Source organism: Pipistrellus hanaki, assembly GCF_964339955.1.
Source record: "Pipistrellus hanaki genome assembly, chromosome: X".
Classification (NCBI taxonomy): Eukaryota; Metazoa; Chordata; class Mammalia; order Chiroptera; family Vespertilionidae; genus Pipistrellus; species Pipistrellus hanaki.
The window spans coordinates 81,274,986-81,297,282 of record NC_140524.1 but is presented as its reverse complement, the minus strand read 5'-3'; the positions used below and the strand labels follow the sequence as shown (position 1 = coordinate 81,297,282).

Here is a 22,297-nt window from a genome sequence, read left to right as displayed (position 1 = left end):
TGAGCAGTGCTCCCCCTGTGGGAGCACACTGACCACCAGGGGACAGCTCCTGCATTGAGTGCCCCCTGGTGGTCAGTACATGTCATTGCAACTGGTCAAATTGTCAACTAGTCGCTTAGGGTTTTATATACTAGTATATAAAAGAAGCCTAGTGTATGAATTTGTGCACCAGTGGGGTCCCTCGGCCTGGCCCTGCGATCAGGCCGAAATCTACTCTCTGACATCCCCTGAGGATTTCGGATTGCGAGAGAGCACAGGCAAGATTGAGGGGCCCCACTGATGCACAATTGGGTCTGGGGAGGGACTCGGGAGGTTGGCCAGCTAGGGAGGGACTGCGAGAGTGCTTCAGGGCATGTCTAACCCATCTTGCTCAGTCCTGATCAGCTGGACCCCAGCAGCAAGCTTACCTACTGGTTGTAGCATCTGCCCCCTAGTCTTCATTGCACGTCATAGCGACTGCTCGACCAGTGGACTGTCTACTGCCTGGTGGTCAGTGCAGGTCATAGTGAGCTGTTGAGCACTTAGCATAACAATAGCATATTACACTTTGATTGGTTGAACGGATGACTAGATGACTGGACCTTTAGTATATTAGGCTTTTATTATGTAGGATAGATACTTGGCATTCAGTAGGCCCTTTTACTTAGAAAACTTATTGTTTAACTGTTCTTTTCTTCTATCTCTCTATTTGCAGTTCCTAAATCTCCTTTTAGAATTATTGTGGACCTGCATGACTGATTCTTTATATGGCTCAATTACACTGAGAGGCCAGATTATTATGATCTCTGAATGCCACTCAGTGTATATCCTATATAATAAAAGGCAAATTTGAAAATTGTCCCCTTGACCAAGAGTTCGACCAGCAGGCAGGCTGGTCAATTGCTCAAGTCCTCTCCCCCTGGCCAGGCTGGTAGGACACCACCCATGCACCAGGCCATATATATATATATATATATATATATATATATATATATATATATATATATATTGAGTGGCCAGATTATTATGCATTCAGAGATAATAATAAAATAATAATCTGGCCATTCAGTCTATATTTTCTTATTTTTTAAAAATATATTTTATTGATTTTTTTTTTACAGAGAGGAAGGGAAAGGGATAGGGAGTGAGAAACATTGATGAGAGAGAAACATATGTATCATCTGCCTCCTGCACACCCTCTACTGAGAATGTGCCTGGAACCAAGGTATATACTCTTGACTGGAATTGAACCTGGAACCCTTCAGTCCCCAGGCTGATGCTCTATCCACTGAGCCAAACCGGTCAGGGCTTAATTATATTTTTTGTTTTTCATCTTTTTCTATCGTTTACTTCCTTATACTTGTAGATCATATCCATGTCCTCTTTCAGTCTTCTATAAAAAATTTGATTTGTTTTCTAATAATTCAGTGTTATTCTTTATTTCTTTCTTCCTTTATTTTCTTCACCCTCCCTCTCTTTTTTCTTTCCTGTTTTCTGTCTTTTTATTTCATAATATCATATTTTGTGTGTGTTATGGATGCGTGCCTTCTCAAATATCTCTTCCATATATAGTATTTCTACTAATTATCATTATTAGCATATTATAGGTCACCTCCTCCCTCTGTATAAGCAGCTGGCTCTAAACTTGATGCCTGTGGTTTACTGCTCTACCATTAATCATTTTGACTTATTCTTTAATACAATTCCACCCATTGTCTGTCTTATAGATATTCTTACTTTCCCCAATTTCAGTATTGTTGCAGATTTATTCCCTTTTTCCAATCTTTCTGACATTTCAGGTATATTTTGAGAGGGAGAGAAGGTAAGCACATATGCTTAGTTTATATTATCCTACACAGGAAGTTGCATTTTTAAAATAATTTTCTGCAGTTTTACTCTTCCATTTATCTTCCTATAGTTCCGACTTAATGACTCATCATTTCTGTTATTGATTTCATTATTGCTGCCTAATAATCCATGCCCTTCTGAACTTGCTTTGAAATATCTCTTACCTTATTTCTTTAAAAATAATTTTATGATGATATTTTAATTTTTTTTGTTGTTTGAAGTATTACATATAGTAGTACATATATCTCCTTTTTTCCCCATTGACTTCCCCCAGCCTCCCTATCCCCTGTCGCATGACCTCATCCACCGCCCCCCCCCCAAGTGTCTTATGTCTATTGGTGTTTTTATATACATGCATACAAATCCTTTGGTTGATCTATTTCCCCCCTCCCCAACACTCCTCAGCCTTCCCGCTGTATTTTGACAGTCTGTCAAGTGCTTTATTGCCACTGTATCTATCTTTTTACTCATCAGGTGTAATGTTCTTTATTTCCCATACATGAGTGAGATCATGTGGTATTTTTTCTTTCATTGCCTGGCTTATTTCACTTAGCATAATGCTTTCCAGCTCTCTTCATGTTGTTGCAAATGGTAAGAGTTCTTTCTTTTGTACAACAGCATAGTATTCCATTGTGTAGATGTTCCACTGTTTTTTAATCCACTCATCTGCTGATGGACACTTAGGCTATTTTTAAATCTTAGCTATGGTAAATTGTGCTACTATGACCATAGGGTTACATATATCCTTTCTGATTGGTGTTTCTAGTTTCTTGGGATATATTCGTAGAAGTGGCATCACTGGGTCAAATGGGAGTTCCATTTTTAGTTTTTTGAGGAAACTCCATACTGTTCTCCACAGTGGCTGCACCAGTCTGCATTCTGATTAGTAGTACAAGAGGGTTTCTTTTTCTCCGCATCCTCATGAGCACTTCTCATTTATTGATTTGTTGATGATTGCCATTCTGACAGGTGTCAAATGGTACCGCATTGTCATTTTGATTTGCATCTCTGCAGGGCGGAGGTGGTGGGCAGTAGGGGCAGAACAGTAGAAAAGTGCACGAGAGCAGTGGTGGGAGGGAAAGCATGGGGAAGGGGGTGGGGGGCAGAAGGGGTAGGGAAAGTGCGTGGCGGGGAGGGAAGGTGGTGGTGGTTGGAGGGAAGCCTACCGGAAGCCCTGTTCTTGCAGGAATCTTCCTGCAACAGGCCCCTAGTACCTTAATAAAAAAAATGGGGGGGAAGATAAATATTGAGAAAATGTATATAAATTGGTCTTTGTGTAGACATTTGTGATGAATATTTGAAATATATCTCAGAAACATTATAGACTTTATTATCTTTAATTTATAGCATACAAAATTGAGTTTGGTGAATTACATGGCTAGTAGGTGATAGGTCCAGTACTGAATCCCTATACTGTCTAGCCAAGGCACATATATTTTCTAATCACAATCTAATCTTTTAGACTTTACAATTGCAACATTAGATAATGATATATGTTTTTAAAAAATCCTGGAAATATTTTTTTTTAATTTTTTTTTTTTTTTACTAACAATGATATCTAAATAAATGAGTTCTGTCATTTCTTTTTTATTTGATTTGGAATAGAATTTTATATAGTCATTGGACACATTTTTTCCATAACATAACATTTTGATATTTAAATGCATTTTTAAATTGTTTTCCCATAGGGATGTGAGTAAGATGCAAGCCGTCGGATCAATCTCATTAGATCAAAAACAGGCCAAAGCGAATAACTTTTTAAGATACACTAAAACTATTTATGATGTGATACGCCACTTGAGTGGAATAATGCCTGATGGAGTTAATTCTAGTCAGTCTTTACCTGTGGATTACATTGAAAAGCTTGTTCAACTTCATTTGCAACATTCTTCACTTCTTGACTTTCTCAGGTAAGAGCAGATATGTGCTATTTTAAACATGTAATTATGCCCTGACATGTTTTTCTCAGTTGTTAGAGCATTGGCCTTCCTACCGAAGGGTTGTGGGTTTGATATTCGATCAAGGGCGCATACCAGAGGTTTGATCCAAGGTGGTTGGTGCTAGTGCTGGAGACAACTGATCACTGTATCTCTTTCTCTCTCTCTCTCTCTGTCTCTCTCTCTCCTCTCTCCCTTTTTCCTTCCCTCCCTCCCTCTTTCTTCATTATTCCCTTCATCCCTCCCTCCCTCTCCTCCTCTTCTCCTCCCTTCCACTCTCTCTAAAAATTAATGGAAAAAATATCTTAGGGTGAATATTAGCAAATAAACAAAAATGTAATTACGGCTTGGATAGAAAGATAAGTAAGTACATGGGTGGATAGATAACTAGATAGATTTTGATATTATTTGTTTTATTTCAGAAAATATTGACTAAGTTTCCACAATATACAGAACCCTGTAATATATACCTTGAAAAAATGATAGCAAATAAGCATTTCATGACTTACTGAATTTATAATCTAATGCAATAATTTTCAAACTTAGTATGCATCCAAATCATTGGGACGGCATGGTAAACATGTTGCTGGCCCTTACCAACAGAGTTATAATGCTAATTTGCATTTATAGCAAGATTCAAGTGATACTGATACTTGTGGTCCATGACCTCATTTTGAGAATCCTCATTTAAGTCAACTATAAAAGCCATTGAACAGAAAACGGGTGTAACCAATAATTTATTCTTCTGATTACTGTTAGTATTAATATAATCTCAAGTTACGGGCATTGTGAACTTTTAGTCTGCATAGTTAAAATCTTTTCATATTAAGTTAATGGACAGGTGAAATTTTCCATAAATTGTTAATAGAAAACATAGGAAAATATTTATCATCATAATGTCTGTGTTTCTCTGCAAAGATTAAATGGCAAGTGTCCAAAAAATAGAAAAATCAGTGCTCAATAAAACTATAAGGGGAGTGTTGGTGAGTATCTAGCACTTCTTTTGCCCACATTTGCAGTACCAATGTTCACTGGAACTCCCCACATTCATAGGTAGTATTATTACTCCATCTTCCATGCTCCCATATCACTAAAATAATATTTTTACTTGCAATTTTTTATGCATCGGGGTTACTATATTTTCAGATATATTATTATGTTTTTATACTTGGCATATTTGTGTATGGAATCTATCCCATAGTTGGCCAGAGATATTTATTTATCTTAGCAGGAATGGGGATGGAGATAAGAAGAGGACAATTATAGCAGAAATGCAAATGAAAGATTTGGTGTTCAGTTTTTTTAAATTTCTAGATCACATTTATTCAGTTCCTAGGAATACTATGGTCTTAAAAACTAGAAATGGTACTGAAAAAAATAGTTTTTATTTCTCAGATTCTCATTATCATGGTAATACCCCAAACTAGCTTGAGTTTCTTGTCACTTGGAAGAGATCTAGAAGTATGTAAGTCATTGAAGGTGACTGAGGAAAGACATTGGCAGTCTATTATAGGAATTGCTGGGTTGGCAAATAAAGAGGCAGGAGGATGGCTGGCTCTGGAGCCACAATATGAATGACATATGTATGATGACTGGAGAGTGGCTAAGTCAGTTAGGAGGGACCTCTTGGTCTTTAAAGGAGCTAAGAAGGGAGGTGCAGGTTCCCCAACTCAGGCCTCAGCAGCAGATACCCACATGGCAACTGGGCTTCACGTAGAGAGGGGACATTGCCAAAGAGACTGAGCATCCAGAAAAGTAGTCAGATACCTTTATGTACAGATATAAGAAAGAGTCTCTCTACCTATTCAATGTAAGCCCAAATTCATGATCCATGTCCTGAGACGCCTTCTAGAATTTGGAGATTACTCCTTTATAAAATAATATCAAATTAAAAATATGAAAATTAGAAATATGGCTTTAGAAGTGACCCATGAAAGTGAGGAAACCTGAAGTTAAAGCTTTGTTTACTTGGCAATAAATCTACCTCTTCCCAGATGCTATCTGGCAGTGGGTAGAGGAGGTCTGAAATTTTTATTGTTTATTGCAAAGAACAGAATTATCATAAAGAGACTGTTCAGGTGAGAAGAGACTAAGGTATGTGAAGATTCAAGTCTGCATTTTCTATTCCTCTATACCCATTCTGGGTGGGATAATGATAAATAGTATATCATTTAAGGAAAATAGCACACCACTGACTCATTCATGATTCTCTATACCCCACTAGTTTGTGAGCATGTAAGCATATGAGGGCAGGAGCCACATCTCATTCTTTTGGCATCTCTTAACACCCATGGCCATTGACAGCACTGAATGGGTTCAGTGGTCATTTAATATTTATTAACATTTTCTTTCACAGAGCTTTGCTTTTTGAGCTCCTGTACTAAAAGGAATAAAACTTTGAAATTGAGTCTCAGACAGTTTAATAAGAAAGACAAAAAAAATTATGAAATATAAAACTAAAGGGTAGCCCTGGCTGGTTTTGCTCAGTGGATGGAGCGTCTACCTACAGACTGAAGGGTCCCAGGTTTGATTCCGGCCAAGGGCACATGTCTGGGTTGTGGGCTAGATCCCTAGGAAGGGGCATGCAGGAGGCAGTCAATCAATGATTCTCTCTCATCATTGATGTCTCTCTCTCTCTCTCTCTCTCTCTCTCTCTCTCTCTCTCTCTCTCTCTCTCTCTCTCTTCTCCCTTCCTCTCTAATATATATATATATATATATATATATATATATATATATATATATATATATGTGTGTGTGTGTGTGTGTGTGTGTGTGTGTGTGTGTGTATGTGTGTATATAAAACTAAAGGGTACAGGAAGAAAAAGTAAAGCATTTGCATTCCAGGAGGGACTATATAACCAATGGGAATCAAGTTGGAGAAAATTAAGGTGGGTACTATGAATGTTATACATTGAACTTTATTTATCATACTAAACTATGATCTCTTAAAAATAACTTTAATTATTAAGACATTTATCCCATCATACCTATATTACTTTTCTAGGGCTACCATAACAAAATACCTCAGACTGGCTGGTCTAAACAATGCAGATTTATTTATTTTTCACAGTTGGAGGTTGGAAATACAAGATCAAGGTGCAGGTAGATTGGTTTCTTTTGAGGCCTCTCTGCTTGGCTTGCAGATGGCCACCTTCTCTTTTGTCCTCACATGGCCTTGCCTCTGTGTGTACATACATTTGGTGTCTCTCTCTATATTCAAATTTCATCTTATAAGCACTAGTCATATTGGATTAGGGACCACACTAATGGCCTTATTTTACCTTAATCACTATCGGAAAGGCCTTAACTCTGAAGTACTGAGGATTGTTTCAACATATGACTTTTTAGGGAGACACAGTGACATATGCATTGTATTATAAAAATATGTACATGCTGTTATATTTCCCAATACATTTTTATTGCTAAATGTGAAATAATATGCATAATATTTCTTGTCCTTTGTGACTGGATTTTGTTTTTCCAAAGTTCAAATGTTGAAGTCCTAACCTTTGATGTGACTTCATTTGGAAATAGGATCATTCGGGATGTAATTACTTTAATGGTGTCATAAAGGTTGATCACTAAGCTAATAAGACTGGCACATTTATAAAAAGAAGAAGAGGTCCCAGAGATCTCTCTTCCCCCTTTTTTGTGGGAGCACAGAGAAAATATTATGTAAGGACACAGCAGAAAGTGGCTATCTGCAAACCTGGGGGAAAGATTTCACTAGAAACCAAAAATTTTTCTTCTTAGATATTTTGGCTCCAGAACTGAGCAAATAAATTTCTCTTGTTTAACTTACTATGGCAGCCTGAGCAGATTAATATTATCTAATATTAATTATCTAATATCCCTTGTGTACTAGCATTTGTTTATAACAAACAATAACTTTTATGATGTGATTAATTTTCATTGAAAAAAAACTTATTTATAAATCCATAATATAAGAGTAAAACAGAAGCAGAATATAAACACTGTATACTCTAGGTTGAAAATATAAAGTAGGAGTCCTAGCTGATTTGGTTCAGTGGATAGAGCATCAGCCTACTGACTGAAGGGTCTCGAATTCAATTCTAGTCAAGGGCACATACTGGGTTGTAGGCTTGATCCCCAGTAGGGGGCATGCAGGAGGCAGCTGATCAATGATTCTCTCTCATCACTGATGTTTCTGTGTCTCTCTCTCCCTCTCTTCCTCTCTGAAATCAATAAAAATATATTATCAATAATAAAAAAAGAAAATATAAAGTAGGATATTACATAATATAAAGCTACTATAACCCATTTATTTTGAGTTTTCTTTAAATTTATTTAAGTGACTTTGTTCAAGATGACCATATAGGTTTCAGGTGTGGTTTTATGTTACAAGATCTGTATGCTGCACCATATGTTCGCTACCCAAAGTCAAATCTTTTCCTGTTACCATATATTAAGACCTCATTCTCCCCCAATCCCCTTCCCTTGGACAACTACCACACTGCTGTTTGTATTCATGAGTTTCAGTTTTATGTCCCACATAAGAGTGAAATCATTTGGTTCTTAGCTTTTTCTGACTGACTTGCTTCACTTAGCATAATGTTCTCAAGGTCCATCCATGTTGTTGCAAATGGCACTATTTCATTCTTTCTTATGGCTGAGTAGTAGTCCATTATGTATATATACCACATCTTCTTTATCCAGTCCTCTGTCACAGGACACTGGTTGTTTCCTTGTCTTGGCCACCATGAATAATGGCGTAATGAACATAGGGGTGCATATATCTTTGTGAATACATGATTTTGAACTTTTTACCCAGGAGATGAATTGCTGGGCCATATTCTTAATTTTCTGAGGAATCCCCAGACTGTTTTCCATAGTGATTGTATCAGTCTAAATTCCCACTAGTAGTGAATGAGGTTTTCCTTTTTTCTAACCTCTCTAACACTTGTTATTGCTTTATCTTGTTGATAATGGCCACTTTAATAGGTGTGAGGTGGTATCTCATTGTAGTTTGGATTTGCATTTCCCTAATTACCAGTGAGGGTCAACATCTTTTCATATATCTATTAGCTGTTCCTATGCCTTCTTTGGGGAAGTGTATTTTCAGGTCTTCTGCCCACTTTTTGATTGGGTTGTTTGTTTGATATTGAATTTTATGAATTCCTTATATATTTTGGAAATAAAACCTTTGTCATGAGCTACTGTTGGCAAATATCATCTCCCATCTGGTTAGCTATCTTTTGTTTTGTTGTCAGTTTCTTTTGCTATGCAGAAGCTTTTTACTTTGATGCAGTCCTATTCATTTATTTTTGCCTTTACTTCCCTTGCCATTGGAGTCAAGTTCATAAAATGTTCACTAAAGCCAAGGTCCATGAGTTTGGTACCTATATTTTCTTCTTTGTAACTTATTAGTTTAGACTTTATATTATGTCTTTGATCCATTTTGATTTAGCTTTTTTTACATGTGAAAATCTGTAATCCACTTTCATTCTATTGCATGGAGCTTTCCAGTTTTCCCAGCACCATTTATTGAAGAGATGATCTTTACTCCATTGTGTGTTTCTGGCTTCTTTGTTGAAAAGTCTCTTTCCAGATATTACTACATGTAGTATTATAGCTGGGTTCTCTGCTCTGTTTGATTAATCTGTGTGTCAATTTCTCTGGCAATACTATCCTGTTAGATTACCATAGTTCTGTAGTATAATTTAAAGTCAGGTAGTGTGATACTTCCTGCTTTGTTATTTTTTTCTCGGTATTGCTTGGCTATTTGGTGTCTTTGGTGATTCCATACAAATCTGATGATTTCTTTTTCTATCTCTTTAAAAAAATGACTTGGATTTTAATGGAGATTGCATTGAAACTGTTCATTAATTTGGGTGATATGGACATTTTAACTATGTTGATTCTTCCAATTATTGAACATGGTGTATTTTTCTATTTTGTTGTGTCTTATTCAAACTCTTTTAATAATGATTTGTAATTTTAAGAATATATTTCTGTCACATTCTTTGGTAGGTTTATTCCTAGGTATTTTATTGTTTTGGTTGCAAATGCAAAAAGAATTGTTTGCTTGTTTTTTTTATTTTATTTCTTTTTCTGCAGTTTTGTTATTAATCTACAGGAAAGGAATGAATTTTTGCACATTGATTTTTGTATCCTGCAACTTTACTCTATTTGTTTATTGTTTCTAATAATTTTTTGGTAGAGTCTTTATGGTTTTCTATATACAGAATCATGTCACCCCAAAAAAGTGATAATGTTACTTCTTGCTTACTTCCCTATTTGGATGCCTTTTATTTCTTTCTCTTGTCTTATTGCTTTGGGTAGTACATCCAGCACTATACTGGCTAAGGGTGGTGAGAGTGGATGTCCTTATCTTGTCCTGATCTTAGAGGGAAAACTTTCAATTTTTCACCATTAAATATGGAATTAGCTGAGTGTTTCTCATAGTTGGCCTTTATTATACTGAGGTACTTTCCTTCTATTCCTATTTTATTGAGTGTTTTAATCATAAATGGATGTTGTATATTATTAAATGCTTTTCTGCACCTATTGCCTTTCTTTTGTTAATGTGGTGTATTACAATACATTGATTGATTTGCATATGTTGAACCATCTTTGTGCCCCTGGAATGAACTGCACTTGATCGTGATGTATTATATTTTTTATGTTCTGTTGTATTCAATTTGCTACTGTTTTGTTTAGGATTTTACATCTATATTTATTAGAGATATTGGTCTATATTTTTATTTTTTGTGTTATCTTTGGGAGGTTTTAGTATAAGGGTTATATTGGCATTGTAGAATGTGTTAGGAAGTATTGCCTCTTCTTCAATTTTTGGAAGTATTTGAAAAGGATAGGTTTTAAATCTTCTTTAAATATTTGGTAGACTTCACTGGTGAAGCCATCTAGTCCTGAACTATTGTTTTTTGGGAGGTTTTTGATACTTGTTTCAATTTCCTCACTATTGATGTCTATTTTGATTTTCCAATTCTTCATGATTTAGACTAAGAAAATTATATAATTCTAGGAACTTATCCACTTCTTCTAGGTTATTGAATTTCATGGCATGTAATCTCTCATAATATTATAATATGATCCTCTGTATATCTATGATATTATCCATGGTGACATTTTCTATTTCTGATTTTGTTTATATGGGTCTTTTCCCTTCTTTCCTTAGTGCATCTAGCCAGGGGTTTGTCAATTTTATTAATCTTTTCACAGAACCAGTCCTTTTGTTTTATTAATTTTGTATAATCTTTTTGTTTTCTATTTTATTCAATTCTGTTCTCATTTTTATTATTTTCTTTCTTCTGTTGACTTTGTGCTGTTTTTGTTCTTCTTTCTCTAATTCCTTAAGATGTGATGTTAGTTTATTTACTTGGGATTTCTCTTGCTTTTTGAGATAGGCCTGTAACAGTATAATCTTCTTATTACTGCTTTTCCTGCATCTCAGAAGCCTTGATGTGTTGTATTGTTATTCTCATTTGTCTCTCTATGTATTTTGATCTAATCTTTATTTCTTTTTTGATCCACTCATTTTTTAGTAGTATGTTGTTTAATCTCTATTCATTTGTGGGTTTCTTTGCTTCCTTTTTGCAGTTAATTTTTAATTTAAAGGCATCATGGTCAGAGAATATGCTTGGTATAATTTCAATCTTCTTGAATTTGTTGCCCACCTTTAGATATTTCAGTGCACGGTGTTTCAGGTACGCATCTGTGTTGAGCAGGGATTTCTTTGTTCAATTATAATTGGTTAACTTGTTGAAATTTCAGGGGGAAAAACAAGGGGTTCTCTCACACTGCCATTCCTCTGACATTTTGCATCTTTCTTTATTACTAATTTCTCATTCCTTTGATATTAAAAAAAAAATGTTTCCATTTACCAAAATACACTTAAGGAAAAAAACCCAAAAAACTCCATTTCCTTTATAAGTAAATTCAATTCCATGTGTGACTTTATTTCTTCTAGCTTTAAAAACTATACTGGCCAAATCTAGCCCATTTTGTTACAGAATTTATCAGGCAACTGAAAAATACACAGGGGTACTTGGAGACACAGGAAAAACTAATTTATTTCCAGATGTTTTGCATTTCCAGTACAGTAACTTAGGGGAGACTGTTTCTCTCCAAATCCTGAGCAAGCCAATATGAAGGAAGCTTTCTCTTTATACCCTTTGGTTTCTTTGTCCCCTAAATATGGATGGGACTTCTGGATCTTTCGCAGGCTTTGCACAAAGCCCCCTGTGTTGGGATGGGGGCTGTGAGACCACACAGAACCAGCCTGGCCTGGCTCCAGCACTGATAATAACCCCCTCCAGGGGTTGTGCATTGTTCATGGTATATGGCCTTTGTAAAATGGGAGTACTTAGGTAAACAGGTCTTGCAAGACCAGATAATTAAGGAAGGGGCAGTGACTAGACTATAGGCTAACAGGAATGTGCATTAGTAATACAGAGTCAGGCTGCTAGCAACCCCCCCCCCCAACTGTCTTAATTTCCTCATCAGTTTGGCTCAGTGGATAGAGCATTGGCCTGTGGACCACAGGGTCCCCAGTTCATTTCCGGTAAAGGGCACGTACCTCAGTTGCAGGTACCTCCTGGGCCGGGCCCTGATCTTGGCTCCTGCAAGAGACAACCAATTGATGTGCTTCTCTCACATTTATATTTCTGTCTGTCTTTACTTTGCTATTCCACTCTTTCTAAAAATCAATGGTGAGGATTAAAAAAAAAAAAAAAAGACAACAAAAAACTATACTGGTCAGAGTAGCTCAGTTGGTGGGTGATTGTCTTGTCTACTGAAAGGTTGTCAGATTCATTCCCAGTGAGGGCACATGCCTAGATTGCGTGTTCAATCCCTGGTAGGGGTTTTGCAGGAGGCAGTTGATTGATGTTTCACTCTCACATGGATATTTCTCTCTCCTCCCTGTCTCTCAAAATCAAAACAACAAAACAAACAAAACAAAACAAAACAAAAACTGTACATTCTTATGCATGGTCACTATGATATCTTATTTAATGAGATTGCATCTAAGAATGAAAATAATTCAAAGGAAATAAGTGATTCTGAATAAGTGAGGTAAAAGAGCATGGCTTTTGAATTGGGTAGAAGTCTTAAATTCTACCTCTTTTATACTCCTGTGACTTTGCACAAGTTACTTACCCTGTGTAAGCCCCGATTTCAATATCTGTAAAACTGAGGGTTATAATTCTCAATCTTGATAATAGAATAGATAGAATCAAATACATGACACATAGTAGATGACAGTGATGATGACGACGATGAAGTGTAATAAATTATTCCTAATGGCTTTCACGGGCTAAAATGTTTTCTTAAATTCTTCCAATACAATAACCATTAGTGCATACTGAACACTGATTCTTTTGGCATCACTGTCATTGAAATAGAATATTTAAAAAAAATCTGTGATCCTATTAGACCTAAATGTCTGTTCACATAAAGAATACCACAGAATCAGTGTTTATCAACTGTCTTTATATTTATAAGTTAAATGAAACCTTTATTTACATTTTTATGGATTTAAAATCAAAAGAACATGACTTTTAATTTTACCGCTTCATACCCTTGGCCATTAATTAATTCAATAAAGTAAATGCTTTAATTCAATAAGGCAAAAAATTGTAATGTCATTCTTATTTTAAAAATTAGTTGTGCTTTTAAAATCTTATGGAACAATAACTGTCATCAAAAGTAGGAGGTTTGGATATTAGGTCTTTATTATTTTTGCAATATAAAAATCAAATCATTTTCTGATAGCATCGTTAAACTCTATGGTACTTGTGATTATCATGGTATTCTTGAAGCATTGTTTTTGGCACAGCTCCAGTAGCGTTGACACTCACATGGGAGGTTTCTGTTTTGACATTTTTTGGTATGAGGATTCAAGTGTAGAAGAATGATTTTAGCATTAATGCCAAGCCATTCAAATTCATTGTTCTTTCATAAGCAAATATATGCCTATGAGGATATGCTTGCTCTGATAAAATTCCTCAACATTCAGAATGTGGCAGGAGGATTAATAAAATTGGGTCATTAATCCAAAATATGTGCATATGTTTCAGCATGCAAATAAGTATATAAAATGATAATAAATGTTATTAGCTTCCCCATTTAAATCTAGTGACAGCAGGTGAGGACTTTTGTACAAATGAAATTATATTTATTTTGTGCAATTAATGAGAAACTATAATTTTGGGAGATTAAGTTTAGAATTTAATAACTCATTACATCTAATTTTATTTTGTTCTACTCAGGGTAAACTTGGAAGAAATATGCAAATAGAAATCCTAGAATATAAAAATATAATCCAATCAGTTATAAAAGTTAACATTATAATACTACTGACCTGACATAAACTATTTTTAAAAATTTCCTTTTTATTGAATTTATTTTCACAACAAAATTATACAGGTTTCAGGTACACAATTTACAACATACTATCTGTGCACTGGATTGTGTGTCCACCACCCCAAGCCTAAAAATTGACAAAACATAATTGTAAATATCATCTTAGGGATTGATGAAGTTAGGTCTTCGCATAGATACAAGATAAACAGAAAGAAGCAATCCTCTTGTAGGGGATGAAAAATAATTTTTTCTACCCTTCTAGGTTCCTGGCTGTAAAAAAACACATAAAAAGGAGGAAAAAAGAAAACAGTTTAATTACGTGCATATATATGGTAGTCCTATAGAGATGTGAGACTGGAAGGCAGCCAGAAGACTGAAGCTTATACATTACTAGAGGCCCAGTGCATGAAATTAGTGCCCTTGGTTGGGGGGGGGGTCCCTCAGCCTGGCCTGCGCCCTCTAGCAGTCCAGGAGCCCTGGGAGGATGTCCTACTGGGAGGATGGCTTAGTGGGACGTCAGTCAGATATCCTTAGCATTGCCACAGAGGCTGGAGAGGCTCCCACCATTGCCACTGTGCTTGCCAGCCTTGAGCCTGGCTTCTGGCTGAGTGGTGCTCCCCCTATAGGAGCACACTAACCACCAGGGAGCAGCTCCTGTGTTGAGCGTCTGCCCCCTGGTGGTCAGTGCACATCATAGTGACCAGTCATTCCACCATTAGGTCATTTGCATATTAGCCTTTTATTATGTAGGATACACTCTAGGTGAGGCCCCCTAGGACCATAAGAAATGCAAAAATTTCACTGTTAATTCATTCTCTAATTGCCCCTACTTAAAATCAAATTGCCCTCCCATGGGGCATGTGCTGCACCTTGGGAACCACTGGGCTTGACACTTTTTCTCTCTGAGCTGCATTTCTGAATACATACGCATATACCATGGGAATTGCAATCTCTTCTCCGCCTACTTCACTGGGTTGTCATGAGGAGGTTCTGAGCTAATAAACATAGAAATGTTTCATCAAGTAAGTGATGTCTAAACAGGAAGGGATTATTATTCTTAAGCCCATGGGTACCCTCGAAGGTAGCAGGTGCTGATTAGGGGAGGAGGACAAGATTGTTTCCTGGGACTATGGTTATGGAAGCTTTACGGAGAGTTCTGAAGGCCTCGGAGGGTGGGCTCTGGCCAGCAGCCCTATAGTGGTGGTTGTCTCTGGAGGCACTGGTGGGGGGGCAGGGAGTTAGGAGGTAGTGAGGCCAAAGGGGAAGTAACTGTCAAACCTTCCTGCTGGGTGCCATTCTTTAAATTGTATGTGTCTGTTTCTCAACTGTACCTGTTCAGGGTGGGACTCCAATCTCTTGGAGCTGAGTGGGGGCCAGGGCCAGGGCAGAGCTAGGCTGGCTAAGAGGGTGGGATTAGCCATGCCCCCAGCGAGGTTCAGCACACTTCTGCTGTGGAGACAGAGCTGCTGCTGTTTGGGGGGGAAGGGTCTGACCCTGGGGGGCCACTCAGGCCTGCCTGCAACTGGGTCTGAAGTTGTAGGGAGGAGAGGCTTGCCCGGCCCCAGTGGAGGGTGCGGGGCAGTGGTGGGCCTTGGGCCCTTGTGCCTCTGGGATGCTAAGGTGTGGTTACCAGTGTGCTATTGTTGTGGGCGCCCCTGATGGGAGTGGTAGGGAAGAGATCAGGAGTTGGAGGTGTGAGCTGCTGCTACCCCTGAAGCTAGGTTTCTCCCCATCTGGTCAGCCTCGCGCCCCCCCCCCCTTCTTGCCCCCCCCTCCCCGCATGCAGAGCTTGGGGTAGGGTGTCCATGCAGGGGGATTGGAAGAGCTCCCCGTGGCCACTTCCTCTTCCTTTTTTACAGTCCAGACTCCTGTGGGGCACTCTCCTCAGATGCTCAGGAACTTGGCTCCTGGCGCCAGCCTCCTGATGTGCTTGCATCAATTTGGGGGCACCATAATGGCAATTAGCATATTACCTCTTTGTATGTATAGATTCTGAGCTAAGGAAAGAGTTAGAGGAGTCCAGGGCTTCAAACTTTCTGGATTGGTAGAGTGCCGGCTGGTGCAGGGGCTGAGAGGGAATCTGAGTGGGGGAGGAAGAAGTGTTTGTTAAACAAGAGTTATCCTACCAGGCAGGTCTCTCAGATGAAATATTATTGCCAGTAATAGCTCTCTTCCAGGAAAGCTTCTTTTATAATGTAAATTTCCTTTGTAAATGTAGATTTTCATTACAAAGGGTAACTTCTACTCTATTTTCGGAGCTCCTCCTGTGTCTGTGGTTTCTCCAAAAAGTATATTTGGGGTGGCCTATTCTTCTCTTCATAATAGCATCTATAAATGCTGTTGAAGAACAAAATTCAACTGAGTAAATTTTAAAAATCTTATTGACTTTGTTCCAGAATTTATAAATCAGACAGCATTTTTTCTAGCAGACAGAAGGAGCTCCAAAGAGCTAATATACAAGGTAAGATATTTTATAAGCAGAAGGGAGCATGAAAAAGGAAGTTGTATTGAGGCAATGTAGCAGAGAGTGGAATTGATAACTGGAACGTGAGCGGAGGATTTTTTTCCCAGGGTTGTGCTCTCAACTCGAAGAATGAGCTCTGTGGACCAGAAAATTTAAGCAGAATTGTGGAACATTTATTACAATCAGATTCAGACTTCCTGCATGGGGTAGGGGAGCGCAATAATGGGCTGCCCCTTTAAGCTTTATAGTCCAGGGGCATGTGTTTGCTATATCTTTCCCTGTTGTCACCTGATTGATTCCCTCAATTGTTCTTGCCCAGCAATGGACCTGAACTTTCCCTGTTTCTATGTGTTCTTTCTCTGTTCTGTGAACAAAAAGAGCCACATGCTAACCTGACAAGCTCAGGGCAGGCCTGCATGGCAATCTTACAAACTTAGAGACCTAAAATAACCACAAAAGATGGTTTGAAAATTAAATATCTAACTACAAACAAGTTATAGTGGGTAGTCATGTCCTAGACAGATATTTCACCTGACAAAGATCAACTTAGATCTTCTTTACTGAGCCCATTTGCCTTTTTGCCTCTAAGATAACATATCTGTGAGATGTCTGGGTAACTTGTAACTTCCTTTTTACCGGACACCTCAGGGCACAACAAATGGCCTGGAGACATTCCCTCATTGTTATTGTGATCAAGTTAATTGTCAACTGTTAATTACATTAAAGCAGTGTTTTTCAACCTTTTTTGGGCAAAGGCACACTTGTTTCATGAAAAAAATCACGAGGCACACCACCATTAGAAAATGTTAAAAAATTTAACTCTGTGCCTATATTGACTATATATAAAGTAATTCTCTTGAATAGGAATAAAATAAACACAAAGAAAATATTTTATAGTTACTTTATTATGAAATATTAAGTAAACAAAATAGTGAAAAATTATAAAATTCTTGTCTTGTCTGCACCTACGGCACACCAGGCAACATCTCGCGGCACACTAGTGTGCTGCGGAACAGCGGTTGAAAAACGCTGCATTAAAGTATCCTGTATCCATCTCTGTAAGAGAAGCACATGTCCATCATTTCACTTTTCACCCTATCCCAGAGGTTCCCCCCCTCCCCTGCTTTGCTTTATCCCACCTCCTTAATCTATCACCAATGAATTTCATGTAACTCACCTGCATCCCTTTCCTTTGATTGCAGTGTATAAATATAGATGTAACCCTGCATTCTCTGGAGCATCATCTCAATCTGTTGAGGTTCTGCTTCCCGGCTTCTGTCAACAGTTTGGCTCAAATAAACTTACAAAAATTCTTTACAGGTTTCAATGGTTTCTTTCCGTTAACAGTTCCTATGTTGAACTTTCTCTGTTTCTATGTGTTCATGCACCTTGTTGCTGCAGGCCCTCCCTTTGTTTCCCCATGCCTTGCCTCTGGCTTTGTGTCCAAAAACATTTTATTATTTCAGCATAGTTGAGTTCAGTTATTAGACTTTGCTCAAACTGCTGTGTCTGCCACTGCCTATCTTCAACCTGCCTTTGTTTCCCGCTGGACCCCTGCCCTATTTGCCTGAGTTTCAAGCTAACTTCTCTTAAAGAAGTTAGCCACCCCAAAATGTGCCACTTTGGCATGTGGGTTATTTTGAGTTGAAGAGAGTTGTGACTCAGCAGATGCAAGAAAAACTTTCTTCTCCCTTAACTGCATAAAAGAATTTAGATAGAGAGCCTGCACCCTGAATAAGCTATTACCAGAGAACTTTTTATATCAGAAAAGCTTATTTGCATGGCGGGGCAACCATTTTTGACCAAACATCTGCTCATCTCATTTTCCTATGAATTTTCTGTCTCCCCTTTGAAACCCCAGACCCTTACCCCCTTTCCTCAATTACCTGACTGCCTTGGAATTTCATTTCTTTATGGGCTCTCATGGATGGATATTTAATTTGTTTTTCCTTTGTTAATCTGTCTTGTGTCAATTTGATTATTAGACCAACCAGAGAATCTGGAACGAAAGAAGGAAAACATTTTCCACTCCTGTACCACAAAAAGTAGATTGGCTATTGCAAGGTCACTTTCCTTTAGGAGGATGGCAAGGCTGTACTATCAGGGAGATTACCTAACTAATGCTGATTGGGCAATTCTGATTGAATGTTTTAAGATTCTATTTCTGGGAGAGCCAAACTGTAATTAAGCCTTGGTTTGGTGATGTGAGGCTTAGAATATGCAGCTCCATTTGGGGCCTGCTGTCTTGTCTTTACCAATGAAAAAATGCATTCTTATATTCTCAACCTTTTACTGAGGACTTACTCTCTGCTGAACACTATGGAATACTCAAATGAATACCATATGGCCTCCCTCCTCAAGAAACTCTCAGTTTAATGACTCCCAATAGCATTCTATAGAAGTGGTAATTTCTTCATGAGATCCTGTCTTGGCTTTGGATGCAAGGAAGTATTCCAATTTCTTCATATGTCTGTCTTTCACTCTCTAGGATTTCAGCTTAATGGGGCTCATTGAGTTCTTATATAGGCTTTAGGTTGGCTCCTCCTGCTAAGAAGTGGTGTCCCATTAAAATTAGATTTTATTTAAACCTATAGTAATTTGCATATAATAAATATTCATAAAAATAATGTAGATGCTCCCACCCCCAGTCTCTCTTTTATTCATCTGTGCTGTCTTCAAAGTTTCAGAATCAACTTAGGCTCCTTTCTGCTTTTTCTTCATCTCACATTTCAGTAGTTCTAGGATTGCAAAATGCTGAGGGTGTTCCAGAGTTGAGTACTAGATGAAGCATTCTTCTCTGGTAAATGCTTATGGTGAGTGGGGTTCTATTCTCACTCTATCAACACCCAAATCTAGGGAACGCTTCTGCCAAAACTATTAGATGTCTATAGGTTCTTGTGGTGATGGATATGCATATGAAGAGTTTGGCTTAAAATATTTCAAGGAACTTGACAGTGAAAAAATAGTCTTAAATGTGATAAATGTTTTTAATTGTATACAGTAACATAAATAGATAATTGCTGCTTGATTTATACTACTTTATGTCATCAAAGAGGCCACAAATTTGGGGGTTCTCTTTGTAAAAATAATTGATGGATTATGTTATATTTGGAGTTTTCTATATTCAGGCATATGAGTGTTAGGGTTGCTATAGGAGGCTAAAAGTGGTAAAGAATTGTAAATTTATTAGATCATCTGGAAACCAGATGGACTGACTCCCAAAATGGTGCCAGTGGGCCAGATTAGGGGGAGTGGGATATATTTGTCTCCAATGGAGGTCAGAGTAACCAGTGGGCAGGAGTCTGGGTGTAGGCAGTCCACTGAAAACTGGGTGAGGTAGTTTACTAGAAACTTAAAGTAGTTTTCATATCTTGCAAAACCTATAATGAGAATAATAAGAAAACCTCCATAGGGTGAGAGCCCCAGTCTGGGCATGATGGAGTGTAGGGAAAAGGTAGAGACTATGCCTAATAGTTCAGCCATTTTTTTCTTTCCCCTGTAAGCGGAGGGTCTGTCTAACATTTTCTTCCTCAAGGATTTTAAGCACTGAATTCTTTCAGACCAAAAAGAGTGTTGGGTCTCTTCAATAACTGCTTCCTGCTGAAAGGTGGTAAGGTTTTTTTTCAAAGCCAAAAATCCTTGCTCTCTTTCAGAGGGACGATGAAGCCGGGCCACAAAAGGAGGTTGTGATGGTATCTAGGAGTGATATTTTTTGAGTATAAGTAGGGCTTGTAAATTGGTGGAGACGAACTGTTTTATAAATTTTAGTATTATTAGGGAAAACGCTAGAGCATCAAGAATTATGACAAATAGGGGTGGGGGCAATGGTAAGATATGTACACAGATAATAATTTAAAAAAAAAGAATTATGACAAACAGTCTAGTGGAAGGAAGGAGACATTAGTCTGGAGGGTTGTGGTTCAGTATACCAAAATGAGGTTTATTCTCTTAAGTCCATTTGTCCATGGGTTTGGTTGGCAAATGGCATAATTGGATTTCTGCTGTCTCTCTTCCTGAGTAGATTGATTTAAGGTATTTACCCTCTGGCTGGGGAGGAATAGTGCAAATAATTTATTCTTAAGTGTCCTTGGTTTAGGGACCATAGGGTTTACCAGATGGCTGTGATTGCTTTGCATCTAGATTAGCTAGATGGCTGCAAATTGCTGTTTATATACCAGTTTCCCTATTCTGCTTGTCCTGACTTACTGAACCAATGTCGTTTATGTAACTTATTTTTAAAATTTCTCCTTACAAACCTTCTATAACTTTCACAAACCTTTCTGCAACTGTCACAAACCTTTGCTAACTGGAACAGTGAGCTGAGGTGTTTTCCCAGGGTCCTGTCTCCCGATGCCAAAGAATGAGCTCTGCAGAACAGAAGATTTCAGCAAAAGTGTGGAAAATTTATTACAAGCAGATTCAGACTCCCAGCAAGGGTAGAGGGACCCCATAATGGGCTGCACCTTAAAGTCTTGTAGCCCAGGGATATATATTTACTACCAGCCTACTCTATGTCTACCTGTGTCATCACCTGATTGATTCCCTCAATTGTTCTTGACCAGCAATGGACCTGAACTTTCCCTGTTTCTACGTGTTCTTTCTCTGTTCCTGCGCTGAACTTTCTTTGTTTCTATGTGTCAGTACACCTTATTGTTGCAGGCTCTCCCTTGTTTCCCCGTGCCTCCTGCTTTGAATCTAGAAATATTTTATTATTTCAGCATAGTTGGTTTCTATTATTAGACTTTGCTCAGACTGCTGTGTCTGCCCCTGTCCATTTTCCACCTGCCTTTGTTTTCCACTGGACCCCTGCTCCCTTACTCTATCTACCTGTGTTTCAAATTAATCCTCTCACCTTTTACCACTTTCATAAATTGAGAGAAGTTAGCTTGAAGCGTAAGCAGATAGGGCAGGGGTCCAGTGGGAAACAAAGGCAGGTGGGAAATGGACAGGGGCTGACAGGGGCAGTTTTAACAAGCCTGATAACAAAAACCAGTCATGCTGAAAAAAAATAAATGCTTTTGGATACAGAGTGGGAGCATGGGAAACCAAGGGAGGACCTACAATAAGCAAGGTGTACATACACATAGGAACAGAGAAAGCTCAGGTCCGTTGCTGGGCAAAAACAATGAGGGAATCAATCAGGTGGTGACACAAATAGATATGGAGCAGGCTTGTAGCACATATATACGCCTTGATCGACTTGTTTTGCTGGCAACCCATTCTTTGGGCCCCTCCCCTTGCGGGGAGTCTGAATCTCTTGTAATAAATTTTCCATACTTTTGCTTAAATTTTCTGGTCTATGGAACTCATTCTTAGCATCATAAGACACGACCCCTGGAAAAACACCTTGGCTCACCATTCTGATTATCAAAATAACTAGCTTTAGAATTCACTTTATTTTTTCTTCAAAACTCATCTCTATGGCCCATCCCTTCTATTACGAAAACCATACAAATTAATTAGAATTTTTAACTCTTAGAAACCATAATTTTGCAATGGTAACCAAAATAAACATTTTAAAATTTTATAATGTTATGTCTTTTTTCATGACTATATCTACTGCCTCAGTATGATTTAAAGCAAAATCAGGAAAGCCTACAAAAATATGTTTACCAGTTAGTGGTTATCTAGGAATAATCCTATCTACAATAATAAAGAGGGAATATGCTAAATGGCCCTCATGCCATCACAAAAGATAGCGGCGCCACAGCCAATAAGGT

At 37.9% G+C, this 22,297-nt stretch overlaps 1 protein-coding gene across 1 annotated transcript in view; it reads left to right on the top strand.

The window, feature by feature from the left end:
* CFAP47 (cilia and flagella associated protein 47) overlaps nucleotides 1-22,297 on the top strand; it is a gene marked incomplete at both ends in the record, with an annotated part of 384,890 nt that overhangs the window by 138,996 nt on the left and 223,597 nt on the right. The window contains one exon of the mRNA XM_084869970.1: nucleotides 3,516-3,737. Within this exon, the coding sequence (XP_084726096.1) occupies nucleotides 3,516-3,737 (222 nt within the window). The remainder of the gene's footprint in view (nucleotides 1-3,515; nucleotides 3,738-22,297) is intronic.